Source organism: Emydura macquarii, unplaced genomic scaffold, assembly GCF_026122565.2.
Source record: "Emydura macquarii macquarii isolate MOO-44397 ecotype Brisbane River unplaced genomic scaffold, CSIRO-AGI_Emac_v2 contig_2321, whole genome shotgun sequence".
Lineage (NCBI taxonomy): Eukaryota > Metazoa > Chordata > Testudines > Chelidae > Emydura > Emydura macquarii.
In genome coordinates, this window is record NW_027132458.1 from 1,966,984 (window position 1) to 1,993,588 (window position 26,605).

General features: G+C 37.1%; 2 protein-coding genes across 11 annotated transcripts in view; one reads left to right on the plus strand and one right to left on the minus strand.

Annotated features, from left to right (window-relative positions):
- FBXL2 (F-box and leucine rich repeat protein 2) overlaps positions 1–26,605 on the plus strand; it is a 119,904-nt gene that overhangs the window by 88,393 nt on the left and 4,906 nt on the right. For 2 of the 8 annotated variants that reach the window (XR_010922117.1, XR_010922123.1), the window contains 4 exons: positions 5,841–6,053; positions 7,227–7,497; positions 23,165–23,292; positions 24,390–26,234. Coding sequence is in view for 1 of the 8 variants with exons in the window: in XM_067560888.1 (XP_067416989.1) it covers positions 5,841–6,053; positions 7,227–7,334 (321 nt within the window). In the remaining 7 variants the exon portion in view is untranslated. Of the gene's footprint in view, positions 1–5,840; positions 6,054–7,226; positions 9,503–23,164; positions 23,293–24,389; positions 26,235–26,605 lie in introns of those variants that run through there. The other 6 variants (XR_010922121.1, XR_010922120.1, XR_010922118.1 and 3 more) reach the window with 5 other exon arrangements.
- UBP1 (upstream binding protein 1) overlaps positions 9,784–26,605 on the minus strand; it is a 49,369-nt gene continuing 32,547 nt past the window's right edge. For 2 of the 3 annotated variants that reach the window (XM_067560887.1, XM_067560886.1), the window contains 8 exons: positions 24,065–24,168; positions 22,222–22,276; positions 21,908–22,001; positions 17,429–17,519; positions 16,616–16,728; positions 14,586–14,728; positions 13,761–13,812; positions 9,784–11,624 (listed from right to left, as the gene is read on the minus strand). In XM_067560887.1, coding sequence (XP_067416988.1) covers positions 11,587–11,624; positions 13,761–13,812; positions 14,586–14,728; positions 16,616–16,728; positions 17,429–17,519; positions 21,908–22,001; positions 22,222–22,276; positions 24,065–24,168 — 690 coding nt within the window. In that variant the 3' untranslated portion in view covers positions 9,784–11,586. Of the gene's footprint in view, positions 11,625–13,760; positions 13,813–14,585; positions 14,729–16,615; positions 16,729–17,119; positions 17,254–17,428; positions 17,520–21,907; positions 22,002–22,221; positions 22,277–24,064; positions 24,169–26,605 lie in introns of those variants that run through there. The other variant, XR_010922116.1, reaches the window with a different exon arrangement.

Below are 26,605 nucleotides of genomic sequence, written 5' to 3' on the forward strand. Positions count from 1 at the left end.
TTTGAAAATTTAGGCCTACGCATTTGGAGCCAACTGTCCCACTACCATTTGGGATAAAGAAGTGTGTTGTATTTCATATATAGCAGGTCACTGTTCATTATGATATACCACCTTAAATGTACCTGAAGAAAATAGACACACTTTATAATCTCCATTTAGGAAGGATTAAGGAGATGTTTGCTTCTTCATTAATTATATAGCCCTCTCATTGGCTTTCTCCTCACCCTCAGTCTGAGGAAGTGTGTTACTAAGGCAGCAGCAGGCTCAGGAAGAGATTTGGCTTTAAAAAGGAATCGTATTCACTGCTGTTTGTAGATTAATCATCCCATCCCATTCCTAGGCCATAATTCCACACGCTGTATGCTTTAGTTCAGTGAATGAAGCAGTCTGTCAACTAGACAAGGAACTGTTTACATGTGAGTCCTTCTAAGGAATATGTTTGCCTACATGTGCTACGGTATTGAAAATGACTTCTGTCCCATCTGTGAATCTTCATCGGATCACTTATATCCAAATTTATTTTAAACTGGATGAATCTGGGTCAGTCAATCCAAAATCTTCATTGGCTCCCATTAAACAATGGACTTCAACATGTATTGTAATTTACAAATCCTGTTCAGCAGAGGGGAGCTATTTTATAAAGAATTACTGTTCCATTAGATAACCTCATTGTATCCTTACTTAGACTGTAGCAATTATTAATCTATTGGTATAACTAGAGATGGCTTTATCAAGAATTCTCTATAAAATGCTAGCTGTCCTTGTGACTGGGGGTGATATGATATAACATCACTTACTTGAAATGGAGAGGAAAGTTTAGGGATAAAACTAGGTTTAGGGAGCAAAGTGAATGGACAGGAGTAATACTATAGAAATTACAGCATTTTATTCTTTTTGATATTATAATCCCATTTATAACCAGTCCTCCTTAGGTACATGCAAGAATTTTTGGGCCAACTCTCCCAGTTCTTCAGAGGAGATGTCATAGGAATCAGCAACTGTGGTTTATGGATGTTATTCCTTCTTTAACAATCTACTTCACAGGTAATAGGATTGTGATATCCATTGTGATATCCTGTACCCTAGAAAACTGTTGCTGTGACCTACTTGGAGGTCACAGTCCATTGGCTGAGAACTGCTATAATGTAAATATATATTATTTGTGCCTTTATAGTACAGAAACCATGGCTTCTGTGATTGTTTAGTAAAAAAATAAATTTCTTGCCCAATGTTATCTTGTGTGTAGCAGAGAAAATTACAAAATGTCCATGCAGATTGTGTAGAGAACACCACCAGGTGAATTGGGAAAAAATAAATAAATAAAAAGGCTGCTAATCTGCATTTGATGTTTCAAATTCATTCACTTTACTATGAGGTGAACTCTTTGTAATTGCTTTCTGTGAATATCCAATTGAGCTTTAGTGGCACAAATATTTACAAAGTGCATTTCAAAGTTACAGAAATCAAATTTTAAATTCACCAGTATTTGTACTGGAAGTGCTTGCTTACAGAACAAATCAGGGAACAGAGACAAAAACTTGCTTGGCAGAGTTCAAACATTCAAATACTTTATTATCAATCCATAAAAGTTCAAAAGCATTTGACAGTTTTATTGAATTTTTTAAACAAACAAATACATCAGAGAAATTGTAATTTAACTATGGATATTCCATGAGCAGAGAAAGAAACTTATCTCATCAGTTATTTTGCTTATACTGTTTAATAATTTGTTGTTCAGCTAGCTCAACAAACTTTGGTCTTAATTTGATTTGTCTACAGCATTTATTTCTAAATAGTGAACAGGAAAGAAGTTGACCAGCCGTCCTTATTCTAAGATTGTGAAACTGTAAACCTGACACTTTTTACCTTGTTAATTTTTTCCACCAGATTTATTAAGTCTGAAGTATCTTGTGCTTTAATACAGAATAGTATGTTAGGTGTGTTTGCTTCACAAATTCTATGAACTTAGCTGCACATCCTGTATTGTCTATTCAGTTCCACGTCACTGGAGTACAATCTCTCAGGAAAGTTGAATTTTATAAGCTGCTTATTTCCTAGGATGTGAAACCCTTTTAATTAGTTAGTAGACTGATACAATAGCCAAAAGGTCAAATTTGTCTTCATGTAACCTTCCTTCCTTCCTTGAAACCACAGGTCTGTTATAAATAGACTTTGCGGTGGGGCGAGATACAAAACCCCTGGCTTTTAACCCTTACACTCCTGATAATTTCAAGACTGCTAGCCAAATGAGCGCTCAGGAGGATATATATACACAAGTACATACAGAGAGAAGGCAAACGAGAGCTAAAATATCTAAAGGCTTAACAGATACAGACCTTAAGATAAGTCAGAGTTGACAGGAGTAAGCACTTTAGTTTTGTGACCTTTTTTAAAAACAAAACAAAAAAAAAACCCAACTAAGTTCAGCACTAGTGTTTGGAGTCAAAACTCACTAAAACTAATAACACTACACCCTGTTGGGTGAAGAAGATGAAAATATAACATGAAGCAGCTGGAATAGAAGGGGACATGCTGAGACGGTTCCTCTGGAGAAGTGAATTAAATTCCTTTTCTCTCCATCAGACTGATTCAATGGGAGTTCTAGAGCTGGATTAAACCCTGAGTCCTCCATCTCTTTTTGGTCTCTGTTCTTCCTTTGCAACTTTGAGTAAAGGGGGAAAAACAGATGAGGAGAAAGCTAATCTTAAGGTTATACAGGCTAGTGCGTGCCTGGTAGTGGCCAAGAATCCCCCATAAACCAAGGCAAGTAAGCATGAGGGTTTGCCACAGCAGGCTGGATTGTTTCAAATTATCTATTATTTTTAATCATTTAAATAAGCAAGCAGAAACCTTGACCTAAATAATTTATTTTAATTGTAATCTGTATTTGTACTTTTTTAGTTATTTTGTTGAAAAAGGTTGATTCTCCTCAGTTGGTAACCAGCAAAATATGTTGTTTGCAACTATAGACTTTACATTTGGTGCTCCTTTTTGTTAATCAGGAGGATACAATGTCTCTATACAACTTAATTTAAGCCAGCGGTTCTCAACATTTTTTTCCCCGAGTACCACTCGGGGGAAAAAAAGGGGGGGGGACTTTCGGCGGTGGCGGGTTACATGGGGGGAACAATGCCCTCCGCCAAAACCCTTCCGCCGTTTGCCCCTTTTCGGCAGCAGGGTTTCGCGAGGTTGGGTAGGTGGGCACTTCCGGCGGCAGATTCGGCGGCGCGGTACGGCTCGCGTATCACCCAGCCTTCTTCGAAGTACCGCCGGTGGTACGCGTACAACCGGTTGAGAACCGCTGATTTAAGCAATTATATAGCTTAACTTACCTGTATTCAGAGTCTTAATTTTTACATTTTTGTTAGAAAATGATGATTGATGCATTTCTTATTTACTTGATGACTAATGTTTAAATCATACTGGACACACAAGGCTGGTGAGGTAATATCTTTCTTTCACTAGCCCAACTTCTGTTGGTGAGAGAGGTAAGCTTTCGAGCCACAATAAAAGATATTACCTCACCCACCTTGTCTCTCTAATTTTTAACTTGTCAAGCCCTATTTGGATGGAAATTCAAATTCAATTAAAAGGTACAAAATTTAATATTTTTTATTAAATAACTCTGCCTTAAAAGTGCTGCATACATAAGAAAAAAAAATCAAAGTTTATCAAAACATGTTTTGCATTTAAAACTGATTTATTAAAGGAAGTATTATCTGTAGTTAATGAATTGAACTGATTGTTTCTGGTCACCGTGTCCTTAAACTGATTGATCTCATCCTTTCACACTTAATTTTTATTTGTTGATTGGAAGAGGAAACCAAGCTTTTCTGCGTTTTCAGCTGCCAGTTGGTTTCTTAACTTTGAATGAACTAGCCATTAAACTGAACTAGTGTATTTAGTTGAATACACTGAAATGAAGCAAATAAACTCTCTGCACCTACAGAAGAGGCTGTTGCTGTCAAAGGTTGGCTAGCACTTTAACAAACTCTGGTTCCAGGTGCTTAGCCAGTGACTTCCACCAGTTCAGTGGTTTGACTTTCTTTAAATGTTGGCAGAAAACATAGTGCTTAATATTATTTTGTATTTAATTTAATGATTTTAAGAGTATAGTAAATTTAGGCTTTAACATAGGTTGTCATTTCAAATTGAATTTTTAATAGGTTTAAAGTGCATTTGATTTAAATTTAAAAAAATCCAATTTTTATTCTTTTTAAATCAATTTTTATCCTCCCTGTGCCACAGTAGTAGTCTTCAGAATTCATTGTGCTGCTGGAGTAAAGGTCCAAGGTAGAACTGATGTGCAGCAGGCTGAGGAAAGGATACAGGTACCCAATAACTTCCCAGATGTTGGATCTGAACTTTCAGTGGGAGGATCTAAAGGATTGTTGAGAGCTACTCTTTGCCTCTGGTTAAGAGTTAGAAAGAAACTGTACCCAATTTCTATGCACTGCCACGGGTCTCCGCACCAGATTTGCTCTGTCAAAAGTTCTCTCCAGACAAGGAAAAAGACACACACAGCAGATAGCTGGTGGTCTGTAGACAATTCATAGTGCTGAGCTGGATCACAGTCCAGAGTGAAAAATGGAATCAACATATTAAGGCCTTCTGCAGAGGTGTGATGACTGTGCAGAGCATTTATTTTATAGGTAGCTGACAATGGCCTCAAAGTATCTTCAATGAAAATTCAAGGGTGTTTTGTTATCCTGACAAGGCCATAAATCCTCTAAAGGAGGCAGGAACGAACTCACACTTTGATATTGTTCTGTGAAGTGGGGACATGGGAATGGAAAAAGCCTCTATTTCCTTCAAATACGAGGTAAACAGGTGCAAGCTGGCATCTTTTAAGGGAATGCCAGTGCTTTGAATGTTTGAAGTATAATTCTTAAACTCACATGTACCACCTCCACTATGAGGCCTGTGTCAATAAGGCCTTGGTGAAAAACTAGTCGTTTTATAAGTGAATAAAGGCTAAAATGAAAGGCTGAGGGAAAACTCTCCCCCAAAAAAGCAGCTACTTTAGCATACTAACTGTGGGTCTTTGAGGTGATTGCTTGCATGGATCCTTAGTATATGCACTAATACATGCATAGTGTTCATGTGGCATCTCACAGACACTCAACTGTATAGATAACTTAGTTATTCTGCAAGAAATTTAGCACTTCTGAATTTAAGATCTGATTTTTTTTCAGATGTAGTGAGGTGCCCATAGCCCCTGCTGAAGTGAGCTTAGCACTGCAGAAAAATCAAGCCATTACTGTTCTTCCTACATAGATTGTATAATTGCAGGTCTGAACAAGTAATGCATGTTCTCTGAGGACATGGAAGGATATTCTGTCTCTCCTCTTTAGTTTTCTAAAGTCAGTGTCTGGCATTGCATGTATGTAATTTTGCCCCATATTTTCAGTAAATGGAGATGTGCAACAACCTAAATAGAACTTCTAAATCTCCAGAGAGCAAAGAGGGAGTGCTGAATGTGGCTGTTACTACACAATGCCTGGCCTGGGGCTGTAGTACAATGAAGTCAAATTATGATTTAAGTGCATCATTCTAATGACTGCTGCAACCCTCAAACCTAAGCTTCTCCTTTTGCTACTTGTGCCTCTCCTGCTCTTCAGGTTCAAAGAGAGCGTATTTCAAATATGCCTCTTTGCTTTTGCAAAAGGATTGGTAATGAAATGGCACTAACAAGAACAGAAATATTTTGAACACGGTAACCCAAATACAGAGTTGTGTGACATTGTTTCTTGTCCTGATCTTTCCCACTGGACAGATACCTTTTTAAAAATAAAAATAACAGTAGAATGAAATATTTCACTGTCCTTTTTGTCTTTTAGAGCTTATCTCACTGTGAATTGATCACAGATGATGGGATTCTACATCTGAGTAATAGTACCTGTGGTCATGAAAGGCTACAGGTCCTAGAGTTAGACAACTGTCTTCTGATCACCGATGTGACCCTAGAGCACCTGGAGAACTGCCACAGCTTGGAGAGAATTGAGTTATATGACTGTCAGCAAATCACACGAGCAGGAATCAAAAGAATAAGGGTATGTGTTTTGCCTTTCTAAAGGGTTAGCTTTGGGAAGGGCGGAGTTTTGTGTAATCAAGGGATCATATGGGATATCCCTACAGGAGTTTAACAGATAGTCCAAAGCAAGGAAGAGAAGGATGAAAACTAGAAAAACATACTTTATAAGGGTTCCCAACTTTAGGCATCAGAACCCTTGGGCCTATGATAAAAAAAATCACCATCCAGTGTCTAATCCCATTTATAACCCAAGCTACTGTTGGTATCAGAATAATTGTCCATGCTGATCTTTTCTCCCACTGATGGGAGTTTAGTTCCTAATGTTTGTTTCCCATTCCCTCAGGGTTTCTTAAAATGGGGGTTGTATTTTTGTAGGACTGTAGCATTCTTTAAATTCTACCACCCATGCATGCTCATTTCAATGCAGATATAATGAAACAGACACTTCAAATACCAGCTTGTAGCGGCAGTTAGATCTGTGGATCTACCTAGTAGCAGCAGATCTAACATCCTACCAGACTCCCATCCTCTGTCACTCCCATGGTGTTTTAGGCACAGGACTTTTTTTGCTCAGCCAGTGGCAGCATTTAGGGCTTAGTACTGGCTCCGTAGATAAGACAAACAGTAATGCTATGTTGGTTCATGTTCAAACTAATCACTTCGCAACAATGAAGTCTGCCTCGCTCTCTTGCAGCAACTGCTATAGGTGCAAGCATGGGGAAAAGAGTGGTTATAGGAGAGACACTGTATTCAAAAGTCCTACTTCTATTTCTTCATTGGCCAGAAATCCACCCTCTAGTGATTAACAGCAGAATGAAAGTTAACCACCCTCCATTAGCAGTGTAAATACCAGATTACCAGAAAGTGGTCTCTTCAGCCAATCACTGGTACACTGGATAAGTGAATGGCCAAGGTTCTAGATTATTAACATTGCTTACTGTGCTTATATATTAGTGCCTTAACTTTTCCAGTTTTGCTGGCGATAGGCACTGGACTTGGCAGTCAGGCAATGCACGTTAAGCCATTTTTTAAAACATGGCTTGCCTGGATGCCATCCATATATATCTATATATGAGAGCAGGAAGAAAAGCTTTGACAGTAATGTGACTTGTCAACAACAATGGGGTTTTGCTCTTCATATTTACAGATTACATTTTTCATTTCCATTAAAATACAGAATTTTCATCCACAGGCTCATTTACCTGATGTGAAAGTTCATGCCTACTTTGCTCCAGTAACCCCTCCTCCTTCTGTAGGAGGTAGTCGACAGCGACTCTGCAGATGCTGCATTATTCTTTGACAGTAGGAGCATTGGGCTAAGGAAGAAAGATTCCTTTGATTGTGGAAACAAAGAATCAGACTTCACAGGGCTTGCAGAGTGTCAGTTTCTTTACAGCGCATGGAGTGATGTCTCAGTCATCCAATTTTGTACTGGTACTGACTCAAGAAAGATGTTTTCACAGGTAAAAGTCTTAATTAATGTTATATGTGGATGTGGAGTAACTGATGCTTTTTTTTATTACATCTACTCCACCACTCTGCTGTTGATATGACAATCATAGTACCATCTGGTAATGTGGAGTAGGGTATTGCAGAAATTATGGATGCTCAGTGAAAGTCCCAACACCATAGGCCTCACTAAACCTGAATATTAGTTTCTATTTGTAAGCATTGTTCAGTGTAAAAAACATTTAATACAATTCAGGGTCTCAATCAAGCATGAGAGTCCAAACTGCTGTTGTACAATACACATAACCAATTAAATCATCAGGTGTAAGGACAAATCAGCTTTAGCAGATGTTGAAAAAATGCAAAGTAATCATGAAAAATAGCTTCCTATTTTGCTACAGCTTTATTTAATTTCTATAAAAAAAAAACAAACCAAGATTTTAAAAGGAGGTGGTACACCTCAAGGCACCTATTTAATTTGAACTCAGTTATAAACAGAAAAGCATTCCTTAAAGCGTTGAATGGTCTGAATAGAATATTTCTCTAAAGACTCTTTAAAGTGTTACCAAACAGGTTAGGATAAAGATATGGCATAGTTTATGCCCTGGATACAGAAGGCCTTTTTATATGCTCTAGCTGAGTAGATAGAGCTGTATTTACTGTAGTGGCTGAAAAAATATCTGTGGTGCTTATACCCCCATTGCCCTAATATCTGCCCATTTAATATATTTAGCCCTAAACAGCAGCCTTGAGAGGTACTATTATTTCCTTATTTACAGAGATTACTTAATTTGCCCTAGATCACATTCTAAATCTGTGACATAGCAAGGAATTGAATGCTGGGCTGCTGCATCCAAGGCCAGTACCCTAACCAATGGGCTAAGACAGTGGTTGTCAACCTGTAGTATGTGGACTCTTGGGGGGCTGCAGACTATGATTTCCAAAGGGGTCCACAAGTGAAAAAAGGTTGAAAACCACTAGGCTAAGTAATTTAACTTGGTGGGCATGGTTGAGCAGATTGAGATCCAGAACAAGCAGTGGTTTCTATCCCATTAAAAACCTAAAGCAGGAAAGTTTTAAAAATTGAAGCCAAACTTTTCAGAAACTGAGAACAGTCAACTTGACAATCACATTTAAAAAAAGGTTAATATTTTAAACTGTGGTAGAGTGACACCCCAGCCTCATTGATATCTATCGAGCCAGAATTTCAGATTAGATTTAAGCCCTTTACAAAGGAGGGGTGAAATCTGAACGTAAAACCACAAATTAAAGGGGGACCTACATTAAGTCACCTAAATAGCACAGCATCTCTGAAAGTATCTTTATGCTCACTTAAGTACCCAGGCTCAACAGTAACCCTTTAAAGGAAAATATCTTGGACTTAAACACTAGCAGGTGACCATTCTTTTTTAAGTCATGAAAAATGAGTTGACAGAAGCTCTAATAGGCCACACATAATGGGAAATATTGCCTTATCATTAAGGGGAATGTCTAAATTGTGGGCAAAACGTAGCTGAGTGCAGATGGCAGTGTGCACATTTACAACTCACCCTTAAAAGCTGATCTTAATCTGGAATGTTTAGAATTACATAGGTTGAGAAGTGAATGTGAAAATTTAAGGCAGCTTTTTACTGTTGCACTTCTGTTGTAGTTAAATGTTCATTGACAAAATGTAGATATGGACATTTGCTGAAAATCTACATGAATATTGTTGCAACACAAACTTTAGGGGGTTCAGTTTTATAGCAACAGCAAAAATTCACGGATTAATTTTCATATTATGAATACACTTGTATTATCAAGATTTCCATAATCAAACGTTCTAAGCAGAACATTAGATAAATGGGGGTAGAGCAAAATTAAATGTGAACTCCGTGCAGCTTGTCAGAATGAGGAGTTGTGTGTTGCCTTAAGTTTGGCTCATTTATATGGCATTAAAGTTGTACAAAAAACAAAATTTAACATTTGCCTATTCAAAGAAAATTGATATAGGAAACTTAAATAAACAGTCAGCTGCTATTTACTTGAACTCCTGTTTCACTGATTTCAAAACTAAGGAGTGATGCAAGCCATTAATATTTCACTTTTTTTTTTTTTTTTTTTTAAAGTGGTGGTTTTTGTCATACCATATAAGCACCTATACAAAGTTAGAAAACAAATATTCAGTCTTTTGGAGAATGACTGTTAGTTCAGCTTTCCTACCAGCAATATTTTAGAAACAATCTGCTCTGAGATGCAGAAAGTGTGTAATTATTCCTATTTAAATTCGATTTTAGCAGAAAAGAAGCACATTTACAAAATTATTGAAAAACATTTATTATACTTAAATTGAAATGTGTACATCTTAAAACAAAAGCAATTTGCTGGTGCCATAATTTAATTTCAAGTGAGCTGGACAAACTACTGTACAATTCCTTTAAAATTAGTAACTAGTTGGATACTTTCCAATCAAGGATTTTTCCACTTTTATAAAACATTTGGATTTAAAAATGGTGCTGAGCTGAAATGACAATTGTCAGTTAAATAAAATATTAAGACCCAAACAATACCCAAAGATGAACAATTTTATAGGCAGAAAAAACTCAAACTTAAGTCCACAAAATTTCACTTTCAGTGCAGAAAAACCATTCTAGCTCTCATGGATTTAAATTTTCAGAATAACTACAGCTTTATAAAGGCTTTCTTGTTAAACACTTAACCCACTAGTTATGAGAAAAGAGGGAATTAAATAATATCAATGTAGCCTTTTACATGCTGTAGTAGTTTTTGTTCTCTGTAAATGATTTCACACTTAGCACTACAGCATTCAAAACTTACAGTATCCACCATCCTTTTAAATCAGAGTAAAAGGGGGATTTTCAAAGGCACAAGTGGTAGATCAGTGCCTCATTGCCATTTTCTGCCTTTGAAAAATCTTCTCCCATGTACCTAATTAATACCTACCATAAATTCACAAGCAGACATTATTAAATATGTGAATTGCAGGGCAATCTATTTGAAAATTTCAAGGAAAAACCAAAAATTTTTAAAAAGCACATTGCCTAAGTATTTGGTGAGTGGAAGAGGCACTGTAAAAAAAATTTACAGCATCAATCTGAGCATAAAGAAATCACAGAAAAGGTCAAGACATGTACCTGCTACTAAAGAGATTAAGTGGTATATTTAGTGTTTCTTGAGCAATGAAATAGACAATATTTAAAGCTGTTTTGTAGTCCCTTGGTGCCAGTGGGTCCCTTGTTAGCATATTTCCAAAACAATAAACTCAGGAAAACCCATCATTACAGGCAAGTTTCTTTTTAAACCCACCATTTTAAAAAGCAAAAAAAGTTAAACTGCAGCAGTGCTCCATAGAGAAACTGGAAACTAAAAATTAAGGATGCATAGGCAATTCTTTTCCATTAAAGCAAAACACAATTACTTCGTACCCCACAAGATTTATATTAATCCTTTCAGTAAGGTACTCTCATTAATGCAGTTTGCTGCATGCATATATTGCATCTGGCTAGGACTTATTACAATCCTATTCTGGCATTTACATTTTTTTTACGTACACTCTTATACACAATTTACACAGGGAAGCTGTTTTGACAGCTTTACTCTCAAAGACCCAACAACCTGATCACGATCAGCTTACCTACGCATCTCCGCACAGATTACTATGTGCTCTGCTAACATCAAAAAATAAAATCAGCATATAAGGTACAAGCAAGTAACAGACAAACTGGCACAGACAGGTAAATGCCCCAGAATAAGTTTACATTCATCTCCAAACTGGATACAATGTAACAAGAAAGCAATACTGCTTCTAGAAACTGTATCTACTGGCCATAATTTGCCTTATTTCAGTAAAGGGCAAGCACCTTTGCTTATATTGTCTTCCATGCCTGTACATAGGCTGTCATGGCATTATACCTCTTATGAGGACACTTAGCTATGGCAGTGATAAGAAAGTTCACCTATCAAACAGCTCATTAGAAAGGTCTTGTTTTCAATATGAAACATTTTATATGTTGAAGTCCAATCCTAACAGTTTTCGGATGTTCTTCATAGTCATTAAGCGTGACTTCAGTCTGCATTGGAATATCAATCCAGTATATATGACATCACTTCAGAATTATATGGAAACCTTCACCATTTTCAGCTGCAGAGAAGAAAAAGGACAGAATGGTATCCCTTTAACCAAGACTCCAGCCACCGAAGATAATAGCTAATGCAATAAAACAAAATCTACAATTCATATAATTTCTTGCAGCCCATTTGGAAAAGTAAACCTCTTAACTACTAATTTGATACTGTGTTGTTATATTACTACCTCCCCTTTTTGGAATAAAAACAGCTCCTCACACTTTCCAAGCTTAACACACTCTGCACCACTTCCAACAATGACGACTCACTAAGCTCAAATTATCTTGAATGTAATTTTAAATCTCTAGCACCTGCTTTGCTACTTCTAGAACTTCCTTATTCACATTTCAATTCATGCAGTCCCTCCTACTCTCCTGTTTTTGATCTCTCTCATCATCAGTTCTTATACAGAACCTGCAACTTCAGTCCCTGAAGCCTTTTTTTAGCACTCATTCTTAAATCTCATCTGTTCTATAATGGTGCTTCACAAAACGAATGAACAATATAATGATTTGAGGGGTTATCAGATTTCTAAAAGAAATTCAGTAGATTTTATAGCATAATTATTTGGTTGTCTATAGCAAAGGTTATTGAATGGGATAGTTATCCTAAATTAAGCAGGTAAATCAGCAGAATCATGTGAATATAGAATGGGAAAGCTATCTGTTGATGCAAATAAAACAACTGCAAGTTACTGAAGCCAAAGTGCATATCTCAAAAATACTTTTCAAAACAATTTTTACGTCTATAGAAAAGTACAGATTTCATTAGGAGTAGCAGTTAGTGATTTGCTCTCAAATTGGAGCCTGAACAGTTAATAGGCCTGGGACTGAATATATTTATTCACTCAATACCACAAAATATCTGGGAAAAAGCAGGATGTATGGCAGATTGCTGCTACAATTTATTTTTAGTCAGAAGATCTAAATGTAATAAAGAAATTGGATTAGTGAAAAGCCAGATACAAACCTCCTGGCATGATGTTGAGACCTCCCCCTCCAAATAAATTTTAACACCTTAGATTATATAGTAAAAGTGATGAATCCATGTCATTTGGCTTTATTGGGTACTGGCGGTAAGGGATTGTACACAGAATGCAAATCTGGAAGGAATAGGGGCTGGAAAACACATCAAAGGGATGTAAACAGCAACCAGGGAAGTGTGAGGAGACTAGTCTAGAAGCTAGGGATTCTGATGAAGTCATTTGGAAAGCAGGAAGATGTACCTACATAAGGTCAGCCTGTACTTCAGCAGCCACTACATGATTTGTTTTTTTATTGTTAGTTTCATACTAATGTGAATTGGAACAACCAGCCAAAGTGGCATACAAACCAAAATCACAAGAGAGTTTAGTGTCAACCCTACCTCAGATAATGCTCTAGTTGTTGTCTCGCTAATCTTTGGAAATTTGTCCTGCAGTAAGATGCACACAAATTCTTTCTAAAAAGTTAAATCTTGTAGAAGACTGCAACTTTCAATTTTTATCATTCACTGTGGTATATTTCTATCTTTGAAACTTTAAAACGTCCATACAAAACTTAAAGTACTGTTGGAGTATTTCCAACATTATTGTTAGGGATGTAAAAGGTTTACTGTTTAAACTGGGGGGTGGAGGGGAGCAGCAGGTGGAATGAGCCATAGCTGGGCTTGGCTCAGCTCCCAGTGAGTGAGAGCTGTGCAGCATGCTCACCTGCCCCCCCCCCAGCATTTAACCGTTCTGTTTTTAGAACCGTTAAACAGATTTTATATTAAACTAATTTTTACAACCCTAATTGTTATATTAGTGGCACTAATACAAACCATGTTATAGAATCACATTTAAATCACGTGAACTATGAGTTTTAAATAGAAATTTTTGGGATCACATTACTTAACTCAAATTTGCAACACAGCTGTATTGGCATGAATTTATATCTAATAAGCAACGTTTGCTAAAAAGTTTTTTATCTAAAAGAAAAAGCATTAGATCTTTCACCTTATAAAAGCTCTTAATTTGGGGCTGAAAGCAAGTTTCCACCTCCTTCCCTCAAATCACTCTACTTGACTGCAGGAGGAACACTGCTGGAATGTCTATTGGAGCAAACCTCTGTGATGACCTAAATAGCTTCTAGATTATAACTAACTATGTGCACTGTTATAAACACTAGCATACCTTTTATTGTGGTGACTAAGAAACAACTCTCATCTTGAAAGTTCTGAACCATCTAGAAAGAAAAAAATATATTAAAATTTGTACAGTCTAGGAGGCCAGCAAGCAATTTGAATGCCAAAGTGATCCATAAATATTTCTAAATGGGCATTCTATGCAACTATTTTCATAATCTTTTTCTGTACATCTAGTTATGTACAAAATATACTAGTATGATGTACTAGATTCCCCAAAAGGAACTATTAACATGTCAAAATAATGCAAAAGTACAAGCAGAATTTACTGATACCTCATTTACAACATCACAACTACTTAAAGGCTCCAAAAACGTTTGGCTAGAATCTCTGTCTGCATGAACTGCTTAAGTAATTCACAGCTATCAATATGTATTTAGTCAAGACGACAAATTGCATCTCAGAATTAACTACCTACATAGTCTCATTGCCATCATCTTTCAATTCCTAAATTACTAATTGTGAGGAGGAGATAAACAAACCAAAGTGTCAGGTCACACTCTGCTTACTGTTGCAAGGTAAAGATTTCATATTATTATAATTTAAATACATGCAACATCATGGAAATTAATGTTCAAATATTATTTGGCAAAAACCCATATCTGACGTATTCATTTAAAAAAGGGCTGTGATTCCAGTCACTCTAGTGCTGTGAAAAAACACAAGTTCTAACTATCAAAAGACATTGGGTACATGCTATGCAAGAGAAACAAGCAGTGCTGGTCAGAGAAACCTTCCTAACGAAAGTGTGGATAAAAATGTATTTAAAAATAAACCACCACAAATTATTTTTTTAAACAAAAAATGTCATTACCTGATCACTAACAAGGATGTGGATACCAGTAGGACCCTGTCTGTAAACCTGAATAATCTGATGCAAAGGAATATTAAACACCAAAGCAAGCTTGCGAGTGACTTCTGAGGCTGCCATTTCTTCTAAGTAGATTGCATGATAAACTACAAAGAAAAAACATTTTATTTTTAATATGAATCATTTACTATATGTGAAAAAGCATTCCTGTAGAGTTGTAAATTTTACATCTCCCACTTTAAAAAAAAACGAACAAAAAAACCCTTTAAACTGTTCTTGGTATGCCATACCCTCTGAATACCTTTTTCTATCATGTTGTCCTTTATTTGGCAAACACTGATTCTTCCCATTCTCTAGTTCATTAATGTGCACAAACCACCATGACTTGTCTTTCAAATCCGATTTCTTATCAGAATGATCAAGATTTCAGCACAGTTCTATGAATAGGGTTAGTTTACATTTGTTTTCATACGGAAACAACCTTCAGAGCATCAGTAGGACAAATTTTAGAGCATCATGTATAATATTACTTTTTAAAAATCAGTTTTAGTTCTGCTATAAAGATGACTGGAAAATTGTTTAATCCACAACATTGTCTACCATATTCTATTTTTGAGGCAGATAATATATGTGGTCTGAGTTACTAGACCGTAATCACTTTGCTTCATGAGTTTTCTTGCAAGGAAAGCTGTCTACAGAGTCTACCCAGATGATTTCCCCTTTAATCTCCCCTTTAATTTTATATAATTTGGTATGGTAGTAAAGGTGAGGGTGTACAGCAAAATAAACTACGGTCAAAGTTTCTTATTTTCCAAAGAGCAGTGTAATTGGGCAGCTTAATGCTTCCTTTTGAATTTTATATATTTATACAATTGTGGGTTCCCAGAGATGAAAATTAAAAAGCTTTATACCAATATCTCTTACACTGTGATCAGTATTAGGTCAGATTTGTTGTACATGGTGCTGGGAATGCTTTAACGAATGAAAAGAGGCAGAAGTGGCTAGCAGTTGTACATTTGGATGTCTCTCCCTCCCTCTTTCACAGCAATTTTGAACCTTGGATGTGTTATCCATTACCAAAAGTCACGAGAAACTACCCTTATCCAAGGTGAAGTTCTAGATTATTTAACACAGGACATATTCCATACAGATACTCCCTCTCTCCACCCCAGTTTCTTGGCTGAGAAGTATTTAGGGGCTGGTGGAGGATCTTCAGGCAGTCATATTCTCTTATCAGATTTCTGGGGGAATGTCTCTGCTCCCTCCAGAAAGTGACATAGGAGAAAGAGCAAGGTAAGTTTAGCTTCCAAATAGTTCCACTGGCTCTAATAATAGGAGCAATGTGGATTTACTTGTTCTTTAATGTGTTTGGTCTTTAAATTTAATCAGTTATATTCTCAATAGTGGTGGAAGCAGAGCAGCTACCGGACAGAAAAACACCAGTAAGACCACACCCTTTAATACACTGCTCAGCTATTTTTCCTTGTCCAAATCACACTAGTTTCATTTCAAGAATATAAAGGGCTATCAGTAAAAAGTAATTAAAATGGATATGAATATAAGTTCCTTCAATTACAGTTGTACATTCACCTACACTGAATTTCTTGGCTGACCACAATGGATCATTTGAATGCTCATTAACTGAACTATCCATTCAACAAAACAAAAACATTTGATTTTTTTTTCAAACCACTTTAAAAGCCTATATTTTATGCATTTCCTATTCTTAAAGATGTGATGTGTTCCATCACAAAAAGACACGTATACCATTTCTGGCTTAAAGTTTTAGGACTGCAGTTACCTGTGCAATGCTAAAACTGCTGTGTCACCCATTCATTCATTTTCCTCAGCATATTCACTTTCTGGATACATTTTTATTGATGCTATGCACACCAGTAAAACCACAATTCTAGCAGTTTACAAATTAGTCTAAACTCATATTTCATAGAAAACCTATTTTCAGCTCCTCTTTTTCCTTTCATTGCTTAGGAAATCATGAAAAGGTTGTTGAAAACAGCACAATGTGATCATACCATATATTGCACCATTGCTGTTATCACCATTGGTTGCATCGTGCTGCCTTTCCAGTTGTATGCTTCTCAATGGTTCCTGGCAGACATAGATTGTTAAACGAGGCCTAACAGACCTGCAATTTAAAAAGAGTACATATAACTTTAAAAATAAATGAACTTGCCCAAAAACAATATGAAGGATTTACATCTGTCTTATTTCAGTTACCTTGCATTAATGGTATATTTTAAAAAACCTCATACTAACTATCATAGTTGGCTTAATCGAATGATCTAAATGGTTTGTCAAATGCTGGTAAATTTCAATTTAAAAATTAATTCAACAATTTTAAAATCACTGACAAGATTTGTTTACAGTGGAATCCTGAAACTACTGAGTAGCAATAATTATAGCTCTTATAAAGACAGCATATTACTAAATATCAGTTTCATTCATAATTAGAATTCTCTATTCGTTAATTATTTAGCAGCCATGACCTCAAAAATTTTAGGTTCTTTATAGCTCACCTAAATGAGAAGTTTTGTCTCTTGGCAACAAACCCATCCGTCTTCAAGAAATCAGTACTGCCCAACTGCATTGCTATCAGTCTTACAGTCTACCTTTGAACTCATCAGTTCCTGCATCATATCTGTGGCCTGCCCTAAAGGTGTACACAAAACAGTCTTCTTTTGAGCACATTACTGCCAACTCCTGAGACAGCTAAACAGGCATATGCCAACCTAATTCTGAATTCATATCTCCCAAATCCCCTATTCTAAGAAAAGCACATTACTGTGATTGAACAAAAACATCTAAATGTAAACTTGGCATTATACCTGGATTTCAGTGCATTATATAGCCGAATGCCATCAGCTGGACCACAGATTTGAACCAGGTCCTCTCTTGTCAGCTTTAACAAATCAGCACCTGCAGCAATTCAGAAGAGCAGAAAGTATTTTTTTAGGACAAGGAAATTCAAAAGAATCCAATATTAATTAAAAACTAATTACAAAATTGGCCCTTGAAAAACAGCGCAACTTTGCAAGATAAAAGCCGACAGCAAGCAAAGACTAAAAGATGCTTTTGATAATACTTGCGCAAAACAAAACATACTAGCTGACACTAAGAAATAATTATCTGATTTTCAGAGACAGTGAGCACCCATAGCTCCACCTTAATTCAACACTTTTGAAAATTAGGTAATCTGACTGCAAAATGTCACTTGCTTTTAGTAAAGAATAGTTTTAAAATATTAGACTACTCTATAGCTAAAATCATGGCTTAACACAAGGTTAAAAGATTTACACCCGAGCTGTCATGTTTGTCAGATGCAAAATGGAGGGAAAAAAAATACACCCATAGAAGTGTTGGTTATCACAGATTTCTGATCCTTATATTATAGTATAGCTTTTGTGACACTTATTTATCCTAGACTGTGTGCACTGAAACTGCTACCTTTAACTGGTTAAATTGCTGTTCGCTAGAAAGATTGTGCATGTCAGAGAATTTGGATGAAAAAAAAGTTCCTCCAACACCCATCACAGTTGCTAGATGTCCGTATGTTAGCTGTGTCAAGAATCTCAGAGTATAAGGCTTCAGCATACATTTACCAACTTCTGGCAACATGTAAATGCTATGCCACAAGACCAAGTGCTGTTCACTTCACCTCCAACCTTCTCTAATTTGAGTCAGTCAACAAAGAATAACCTCCCAAACGGTATCAGGACTCACATTTACAGAGGAATAACTACCATCCGCCAATCAATAAACCATCTACCAATCAATAAAAAGACAACAGTATAAAGTGCAGTTCTACTCTGAAAAGTGATTATGCAAAAATGGCATCTTCCTAATAGACACATCTGCATCCTCAGGTGTATTCAGTCAGATAAGCTTATGTGACTACATTTTTTTCTATTTTTTAATCCTATTAGCCTTGCAGAGCCAGCACAGCAGTAATAGAACATGTTCAATTCCACTTTCTTGTGCAACAGAGTTGTGTATTGAATTCTAATTTCAAGGCCTGTGCATACCCCTCTTCAAACCTACTGCAGACAATGAGGTTACATAGATGTCACTGAGGGTATAATTCTGAAAATCCAACTCCAGCTTGGCAGAGGAACTTCAGGGTCTTAATGCACACTTGAGAAGATGGTACAGAAAGGTTTACATTTATTAGACACTGGGGATTGTTTTTGGAAAGGGGAGCCTATACAGAAAGGGTGGCTCCATCATAACCAAAATGGAACCAGAATGATGGCACAAAATAAATTAGGTTTTGGTTGAGTTTTTAAACTAGGAGAGAAGATGACAGGAGCTGAGGAGTACAGAAACATCTTTCAAGGATATCAGTAATTATATAGCATAGTAACTATGTATCCAATAAAAGGTAGCACAAAACACAACTGATCTAGAAGAGGGACAGGAAAACCAAAGGAAACTTCTGAAAAATAATCGAGTGAGGTGATACATAAAAACAGGCACCTGTCCAAAAAAACCCTACAAATGTCTATATACAAATGAGAAGCTTAAAAAGCAAAAGTAAGTGAACTAGAATGTCTCAGAACAAAACAGGTTCCTGATATAATACACATTAGAGATGTGGTGGAATGACAAAAGTTAGTAGAATACTATAATACCTGGCTATAAACTATATAAAACAGAGTAGACCAATTAGGTGGGGGGGATAGTCTTGCATCTTAAGGATTCCAGAGAGTCTAGTGAGGTAATCATTCCAAGTGGAGAGGATGATTCAATTTGTTTGGATATGAATCCCAAAATGTAAGAATGTAAATATATTAATAAAGCTATGCTATTGTCAAGAAAAGGATTGATTGATTAAGAAAAGCAACTGAATGCAGACTGTCAAGAGAACACAGAGGCAGCAAAACCTAACAAAAATAATGTGGAAGTTCAACTATTCATATATAAACTAAATTAAAGACACAATGGAACAAAGTTTAGAGAAACCATTTCTTGATGTTTTAAGTGATTGCTTAGTTCTAGAACACAAAGAGGCAAGACTATTCTCAACTTATTCTCAAATAACAAAGGAGTTCATTCAAAAGTCACAGTAGCTGAGCTGCTAAGTAAGAGAGTGATCACAGTATAATTAGGGTCAAAATCCTACAGGGATGTAAGATACCAAAAAGTGACACAGTAACAGTAATTTCAGAAAGACAGATTTTAATAAAATGACAAGAGTAGTCAAAGAGGCCCTAAAGGCAAGCGTAAAGAAATTAAAATCCTTAGAAGTGGCATGCGTATTACTTAAGAAAACAATAGACTCAGAAGGCATGCATGCCACTGAACAAAAAGGAAACCAGTGTGCGTAAACCAGTGCAGTGAAATGACACAGTTCAAGGAGTAACTTGAACTTAAACAGCTATTCTTCAAAATTTGGAAATGTGATGCTAGGAGTCAAACAGCAGCATAAATTACATCAGGCAATAAATAAGAAGGGCCAAAATGGATTTTAAAGAGCAAATCGCTAAATATGTAAAAATCAAACAAAAAATGTAGTATATCAGAAGCAGAAAGATTGCAAAAGAATCAGTGGAGTCTGCTAGATCACTACAAACAAAAGGGAAAAATCACTGGGACAGCATATAGGAGTCAGAGACCACCAGAGAAGAAAGACGTCCAGCAACAAGCCTGGGTTTATACTTCCTCTGGAATAGAAGTTTGCATATTTGATATTGTCTTCGGTCAACAATGAGGGGTTCCTCATTGATGGAATATGGGGTCTATGATATACTTCAACTGCCACTCATGTTTGGCCACTGCATGTCTGCGTAAGAAGTCTGTCAGGTTGATGACGACCTCTGGGAGATGTAGAGACTATGGGATTATCCTATAGCAATGGCATTGCTTCCCGAGCCTGATGGCTTACTGCTAGAGAGGGGATTACCACATGCCCCTCTGTTTTTGTTTTTTTTTTACATAGTGCAGAGCAGACATGTCTCAGTATTGTTACCATGGAGTTCCAAAGGAGGACAGGAACACTATGCAGGCGAGGCTCGTGGCTCTCAGCTTCAAGACAGTCAAATGTAAAGCCTGGTCTCCACAACTTCTGTTTAGTGCGCCGTCTCCACTGTGCTGTGCCGATGGGAAATGCGTACCCATCAACGCAAATGTAAGGCCTGGTCTACACTGCCACATATGTCATGGCAACATGTGGCCTAAAAGCTCCAGACACATGCACACATCATAGTTGGGTTTAACTTCAGGTAGTTTACTATCAACTGGCAACACCGGACTCTGCTCTATGGCAGGTAGACTGGCTGATAGAGTTTATAGGAGCTGTGATCGACTCATCATCTGAGATAGTGTTAGGGATTATTTCTCATAGCTCACAAGGAGTCCTCGTTGGGAGAACGGAGAAAATTTATATTCCAAGGCTGTTTCAGTGTCCAGTTGGGACCTGCCTCTGATCAGCTATCATCCAGATAGGGGCAGACATCGATTCCTTCGCTCCTTAATGTGCTCCTACTACCACCTGCCTGTCACTTAATGAATACTCTAGGTGCCCTGGAGAGTCAGAAGGGCCATGGTGTCTATATTTGTTGAGTCTCCTCAAGTCTAGGCTAGGATGAAGACCCACACTGAACCATGCTCTGAGAAGTACACGGGATTTCAATAACATTGAGAAATGGGAAATTCAAAACCAATAAAAAATACTTCTTCACAAACATGAAGAAACTAGAATTCACTGCCACATTGTGTTGCTGAGGCCAAAAAAATTAAGATTAATAAAAGGATCAGATATGCATATGAATAAGAATAATATCCAGAGTTCTTATAGTTAATGCTGACAAATTCTGGGAAGAGATTAAACCTCATGCTTCAGGGTTTAAACCTATCAGTAAGTACAAGGAATTACGAAGAGACTTAATTGGGGAGGAGGAGGAGCCTACATTATCCCACAACTTTCTAATAAGAGGTTTCTTGCACCTTCCTCTGTAACACATGGTGTTGACTACTGTTAGAGACAGGACACTGAACTAAACAGACCACGAGTAATCCAATGTGTCAATTTATTTTCTTCCTAAATAAGGAGTGAATCAGCACTTAATTGAGTTTGTGAACCATCATTACACTGGTGGCGATGCATAAGAAGGAAAGAACCCAGTTTCACTTTCAAGTGTCAGGTAAAAAAGGCAGCTTTTTTCTTTTACACTGAATGTTTGGCCTAGAAATCAGAAGGGCACTAAATATTCAGTCCCATGATGCTACTATTTTTACAAAGTAATTTTCCAGAGAACACACTCTCAAACCCTCAGGGAAAACAATAAATAGAAATATTTTAAAAATACCTGAGAAATTTGAAAAAAGCCTTGTATAGGTAGAGAACCTGTGTTTGAGCAACCATTGCTGAGTTTCCTGGATTGTGGCTGAAGGATGAAGTTGCTGTGAGAAACAGGGTTGAAGAAGACAATTTTGATGTTAATTTTGTTTTAGTAAAAAAAAATTAACTCGTTCTGTTACATTATTAAAAACAATTAAGCATCTTATTTCCTTTCATCAGAACACACAGATAATGAATCACCTCCACTTCACTGATAATTTGGCAATGTGGTACAAGTTTTGCATAGTGTAATGAAGACCAAACAGGAAAACAGATACTCACATCTCCAGACCCTTGAGAAGTTCCATCTCCTTGATGATTTGGGGAGGAAGAATTGCTATGGGGGAGAGGTTGAACAAAAATAATATTGAATTTTTAAAAATTAAGAGAATAAAACTATTCAAGCATTACTGATAACGGTAACCTTCAATTTCCAAAATGATTATAAAAAAGTTCCTATTTTATGGCAGCAGCATGTTGCCTAGGTTAAAGACCACACAGGAGTAAATTGGTCTGGTGGAGATATGCTGTAAGAAAGAAGAATATCATCACTTAGATTGAGCAAATCACCTGATTCCTAATCTAATCCCTACTAGAGTCAACTGAAAAAGCAGCACCCATAATAAACTCACACATCCAACCATCTATATTAAAAGGAAGAAATGAATAGTGGTCACAGGATTGAAGAGGTAAGAGAGGTGCTGTCCATCCTCTGATGCACAGGGTCAGTCACAAAAAAGGTAGAGATGCCAGGATCAGCTTTCTGAACACCCTGAAAAAAATTAGTGGTTCTCCTGAATGTTGCATTAGTGATATGAAATTACACCAATACTTCACATTTATATAGCACCTTTCACCCCAATTTCATATATTTTATACATAAGGCACCACTGCAGAGGTCTCTGACATGTTGTACACTGGTTTACTGATGTGCTCCGTGAGGTACAATAGTAGGCTAACCCCTACTCTTACATAACACTCAGCACAGATAGGTTCAGTTTTTAAAGTCTAATCTGAAAGACTGATAAATACTGGCATGGAGCTCTATTTTGAGGCTTAAAGGATGTGCCAACCATACCAAAATATGAACACATTTCTCCAAGACAACTGAAATATTTAAAACCTGGTATTGAAATTACTAAGCAATCCTTTCCATCAGAGCCTGTAAGTTTCAGAGCTACTGTGTGTATTTTCCTTCTAATTTTTTATTTACTTTTCTCTGCAGAAAACGCTTTTGTCAAACATCCCTCTTCCTCCCAACACCCCCATTAGGTTAGGTCTGAAGGGTAAAATCTATAGTCTGCTACTGTCATGGCATCTCCTCGACAGACTGCCTTCTTCCCATACAACATCGTAAGTAAAGATAGATGAATATTAAAGTTTTCTGTAAGTGCTTCAACTACAGCACCTAGTGCCAGCAAGCCACCAGCCTTAAAGAAGAGAAAAAAAGTAGAAAGACGAAAGAAAGGAGGGGAGAGAAGACAACACTCTTGATCATAAATCTTCCCCTAGATCTCCCAATTTCAGTTGTGGTATCTCACTGACTACCTTAGGTTTAAATGAGTAAGATGAAGATAAATCAATTACTTAGTAGCTATTCCTGATATTTTACTGTATATTTCATAGATTAGATTTACTGAAATATTCCCCTTCCCTTACAGGAATAAGCTATAGTGGCACAAGCACTTTTATACCAATATTGGCGGGGCGGGGCGGGGCAGGGCAGGAGGGGGAAGCATTAGACTGCTGTAACTACACTGGTATAGTTCACATGTGTGACTTTAGTTTAGATAAGGCCTTAGTAAACTACCGCATTAAAAGGAAAAGTACTTGCTGAATTGTACTAGGGTAAGGTCAATAAGTTAAGTTTCCAGCAATGGATACTGAGTAGGTAAAATATGATTCACGGGACTAGAGGAATAATTTTACAATTGAAAAAAAAAATAATGCCAAAGGTTTCGAAATTCTGAAAAACGTTGGCCAAAGCTCTAAATATTTTCCCTCTGCAACTTAATTTTGGGGTTTAGTAGTGAAGCTTTATACATGATCTGCCTTCAAATTAAAGGAAAATGCTTTAAGCATAAGCTTGATTTTAAAAAGATTAAACTACAGAAAAGAAACTTACCTGTCTGGGACACTGTAGGTACTATGTTGAGCAGAGGTAAAAGTTGGTGTTGGGGTAGGGCTGTTGTTTACAAATGCTGTAGGAGTATCAGGCCATGGTGAGCACTGAAGATAGAGAAAAGAATTAAACAGTAAGTTTATCCTAAAATCTTATGTCACTTTGGCATATAGCTCCTACACTCAAGAGAATTCACTAGTGTAGAATTTTATTCTGAGTTTTCAAATAAGTTTCCGCCACTTCACTTGTTCCATACATGTATCTGATCCAGACCAGGAATTCTCACTAAAACAAAGCTGTTTTACTTATTTTTTCTGTTCCATGAAAGAGATTCCTATTTATTAACAACTTGATTATTGCTTTCTGATGACACATTGAAGGAGTGGTGGTGATGGAGTTTATGGAAGGACTGCATAGACTACTCAATTAAAAAAACCAAAACATCTGAAATCCTCACACAGCAAGCTGTTTAAACCCCAGTCACCAGCAAATGACTTCAGAAGCACAGGCATAGTGAGTATAAGTAAAGCTGAGAAACTATATTTCAGAATGGCACTCCAACAGTAAGCCTAAAATGTGCCTCTCCTGACAGTGGTCAGAGTTTTTACTCTGAAAAATCTACCAGTATTTATTTCTCAAACTATCATTCTTTGGACTGAAATTTAAGAGTGGTTTATTGTAAGATTAAATTGGTGCCCACATGCAGTTTTGCTTTCTCTAAGTTTTATGCTAAGCTTTTATTAGTGAAATAACTCATCACAAGCATTTACAGATAATCCCACTGTCAAATTAGGTCAATTTTTTAAAAATCTACCAGCCAGGATAAAGTCTCTTTAAAATGATACTGTGTTTAGTGCCCCAAATGCTCTCTCATAATCCATTAAAGATCAAATTAATTTTTAAAAGAGATTTGTTTTGATAACAAAAAGTATACGGTCACATGGACAGACTGTAAAACAAACAAAAATGGCCAAAGATGAAATGAACTGAAGGCCAAAACCATGCCAACACAGGCTTCTGATACACTTTTCATGATTGTCTATTAACTCAAGTATAAGCTAAATTTCTCTAAGGTAGTTCTTAAAACTATTTCTTTTCCCTGAAAAGCAAGAGCTAAATAGTAGACTCCTTTTAAATGCTGGGATTTACACTTCAAACACAGAAGATTCAGTGGACTTGAAATCTCTCTCAGATGTTTGAGTATTGAAAGGCACTTTTATCAACTAAGAGCCACAGTAACATGAGAAAAATCATATTCTATCTGCACATTTTTTTACATGCTTATTAATCCTTTTGTGCTGGACGTCTGGCTTTCACTTGCCAGCAATAGGTACCCAAAAATACCAAAACTGGTTAATGGTCCTTGAGACACTGACTTAGGGCCTCAATAGAAACTTGGAAATCACGTGTGAAGTGGACTCAGTCTAGATTGGGATTTGTGATCTTGTCATTTTATTAATAAAACAAATGTCACATTGTTACAGTGTACAGTGGTGGCCAGCACTGGCATGCTAGATTACTGCACTCATTATACTAAACATGATCGTTCACTGTTACCTGGTACCCACTCATCCCGTCATGTCTACCTGATCTCTCTCATCATAAACTAAGGCCTTGTCTACACTACAAAGATAGGTCGACCTATGTTAGGTTGACGTACAGTCACCACATTAATTACTGCGGTGGCCGATGTCCACACTACCCTCCTTGGGGCAGTGGTGCATGTCCTCACCAGGAGCGCTTCTACCGACCTAAGAGGGGCTATGGGGGAGCTGAGAGCCTGGTTTCTCAGCTCTGCTGGCAGCTCTATGGCGAGGGCCTGGCTGACCCACAGGCTCCCTTCACTCCCTGTTCCCCACTGGGAGCCAGGGAAAGCTCACCTCCCTCCCAGACTGAACCGGGGGTCCAGCCACTCAACTCTCCAGGAGAGAAGCTAAGCTCTAGCTGCTGACTTTCTGGTCAATTTCACGGCTCCACTGGGCACTCTGTCGCCCTAACTAAGGCGACACATATCCTACACCTCTTGTTGAGGTGCTTTCATTATGTCGGCATAGCAGGGAAGTTACATTGGTGGGAGGAGCATTTCAGTGTGTATACATACCTCCACTGTTTTTCTGACAAAAGCTGGCTTTTGTTGACACAACTCTGTAGTGCAGAGCAGCCCTAAGACTGTAAGGTCATACGACACCTAATACAATGTGGCTTTGATTGCAAATGGTGAGCTCTAGGCAGTACCACAATATAAATAAAACTAACAAGACATCTATTCATCTAGCACTAAAAGAAAAATCTAGAGGATGAAAGATTTCTGACATCCCTAAAACATGACATGTGGCCAGGATACTACCTCCTGCCTATGCTGTAGGAGAGGCAATTTTCTGTATGTTCTTAACATGTTTTCCTCATTTGCCATTTTAATAAATACTTAAAATCAGTCTTTTCTGCAACTTACTTTAAGTGACATTTTTGATTAAGTTGACTCTCCTAGTGGATCTGAAATGGATGTGTTTTGAACAGTTTGGATTTTAATACAACTTATAATGG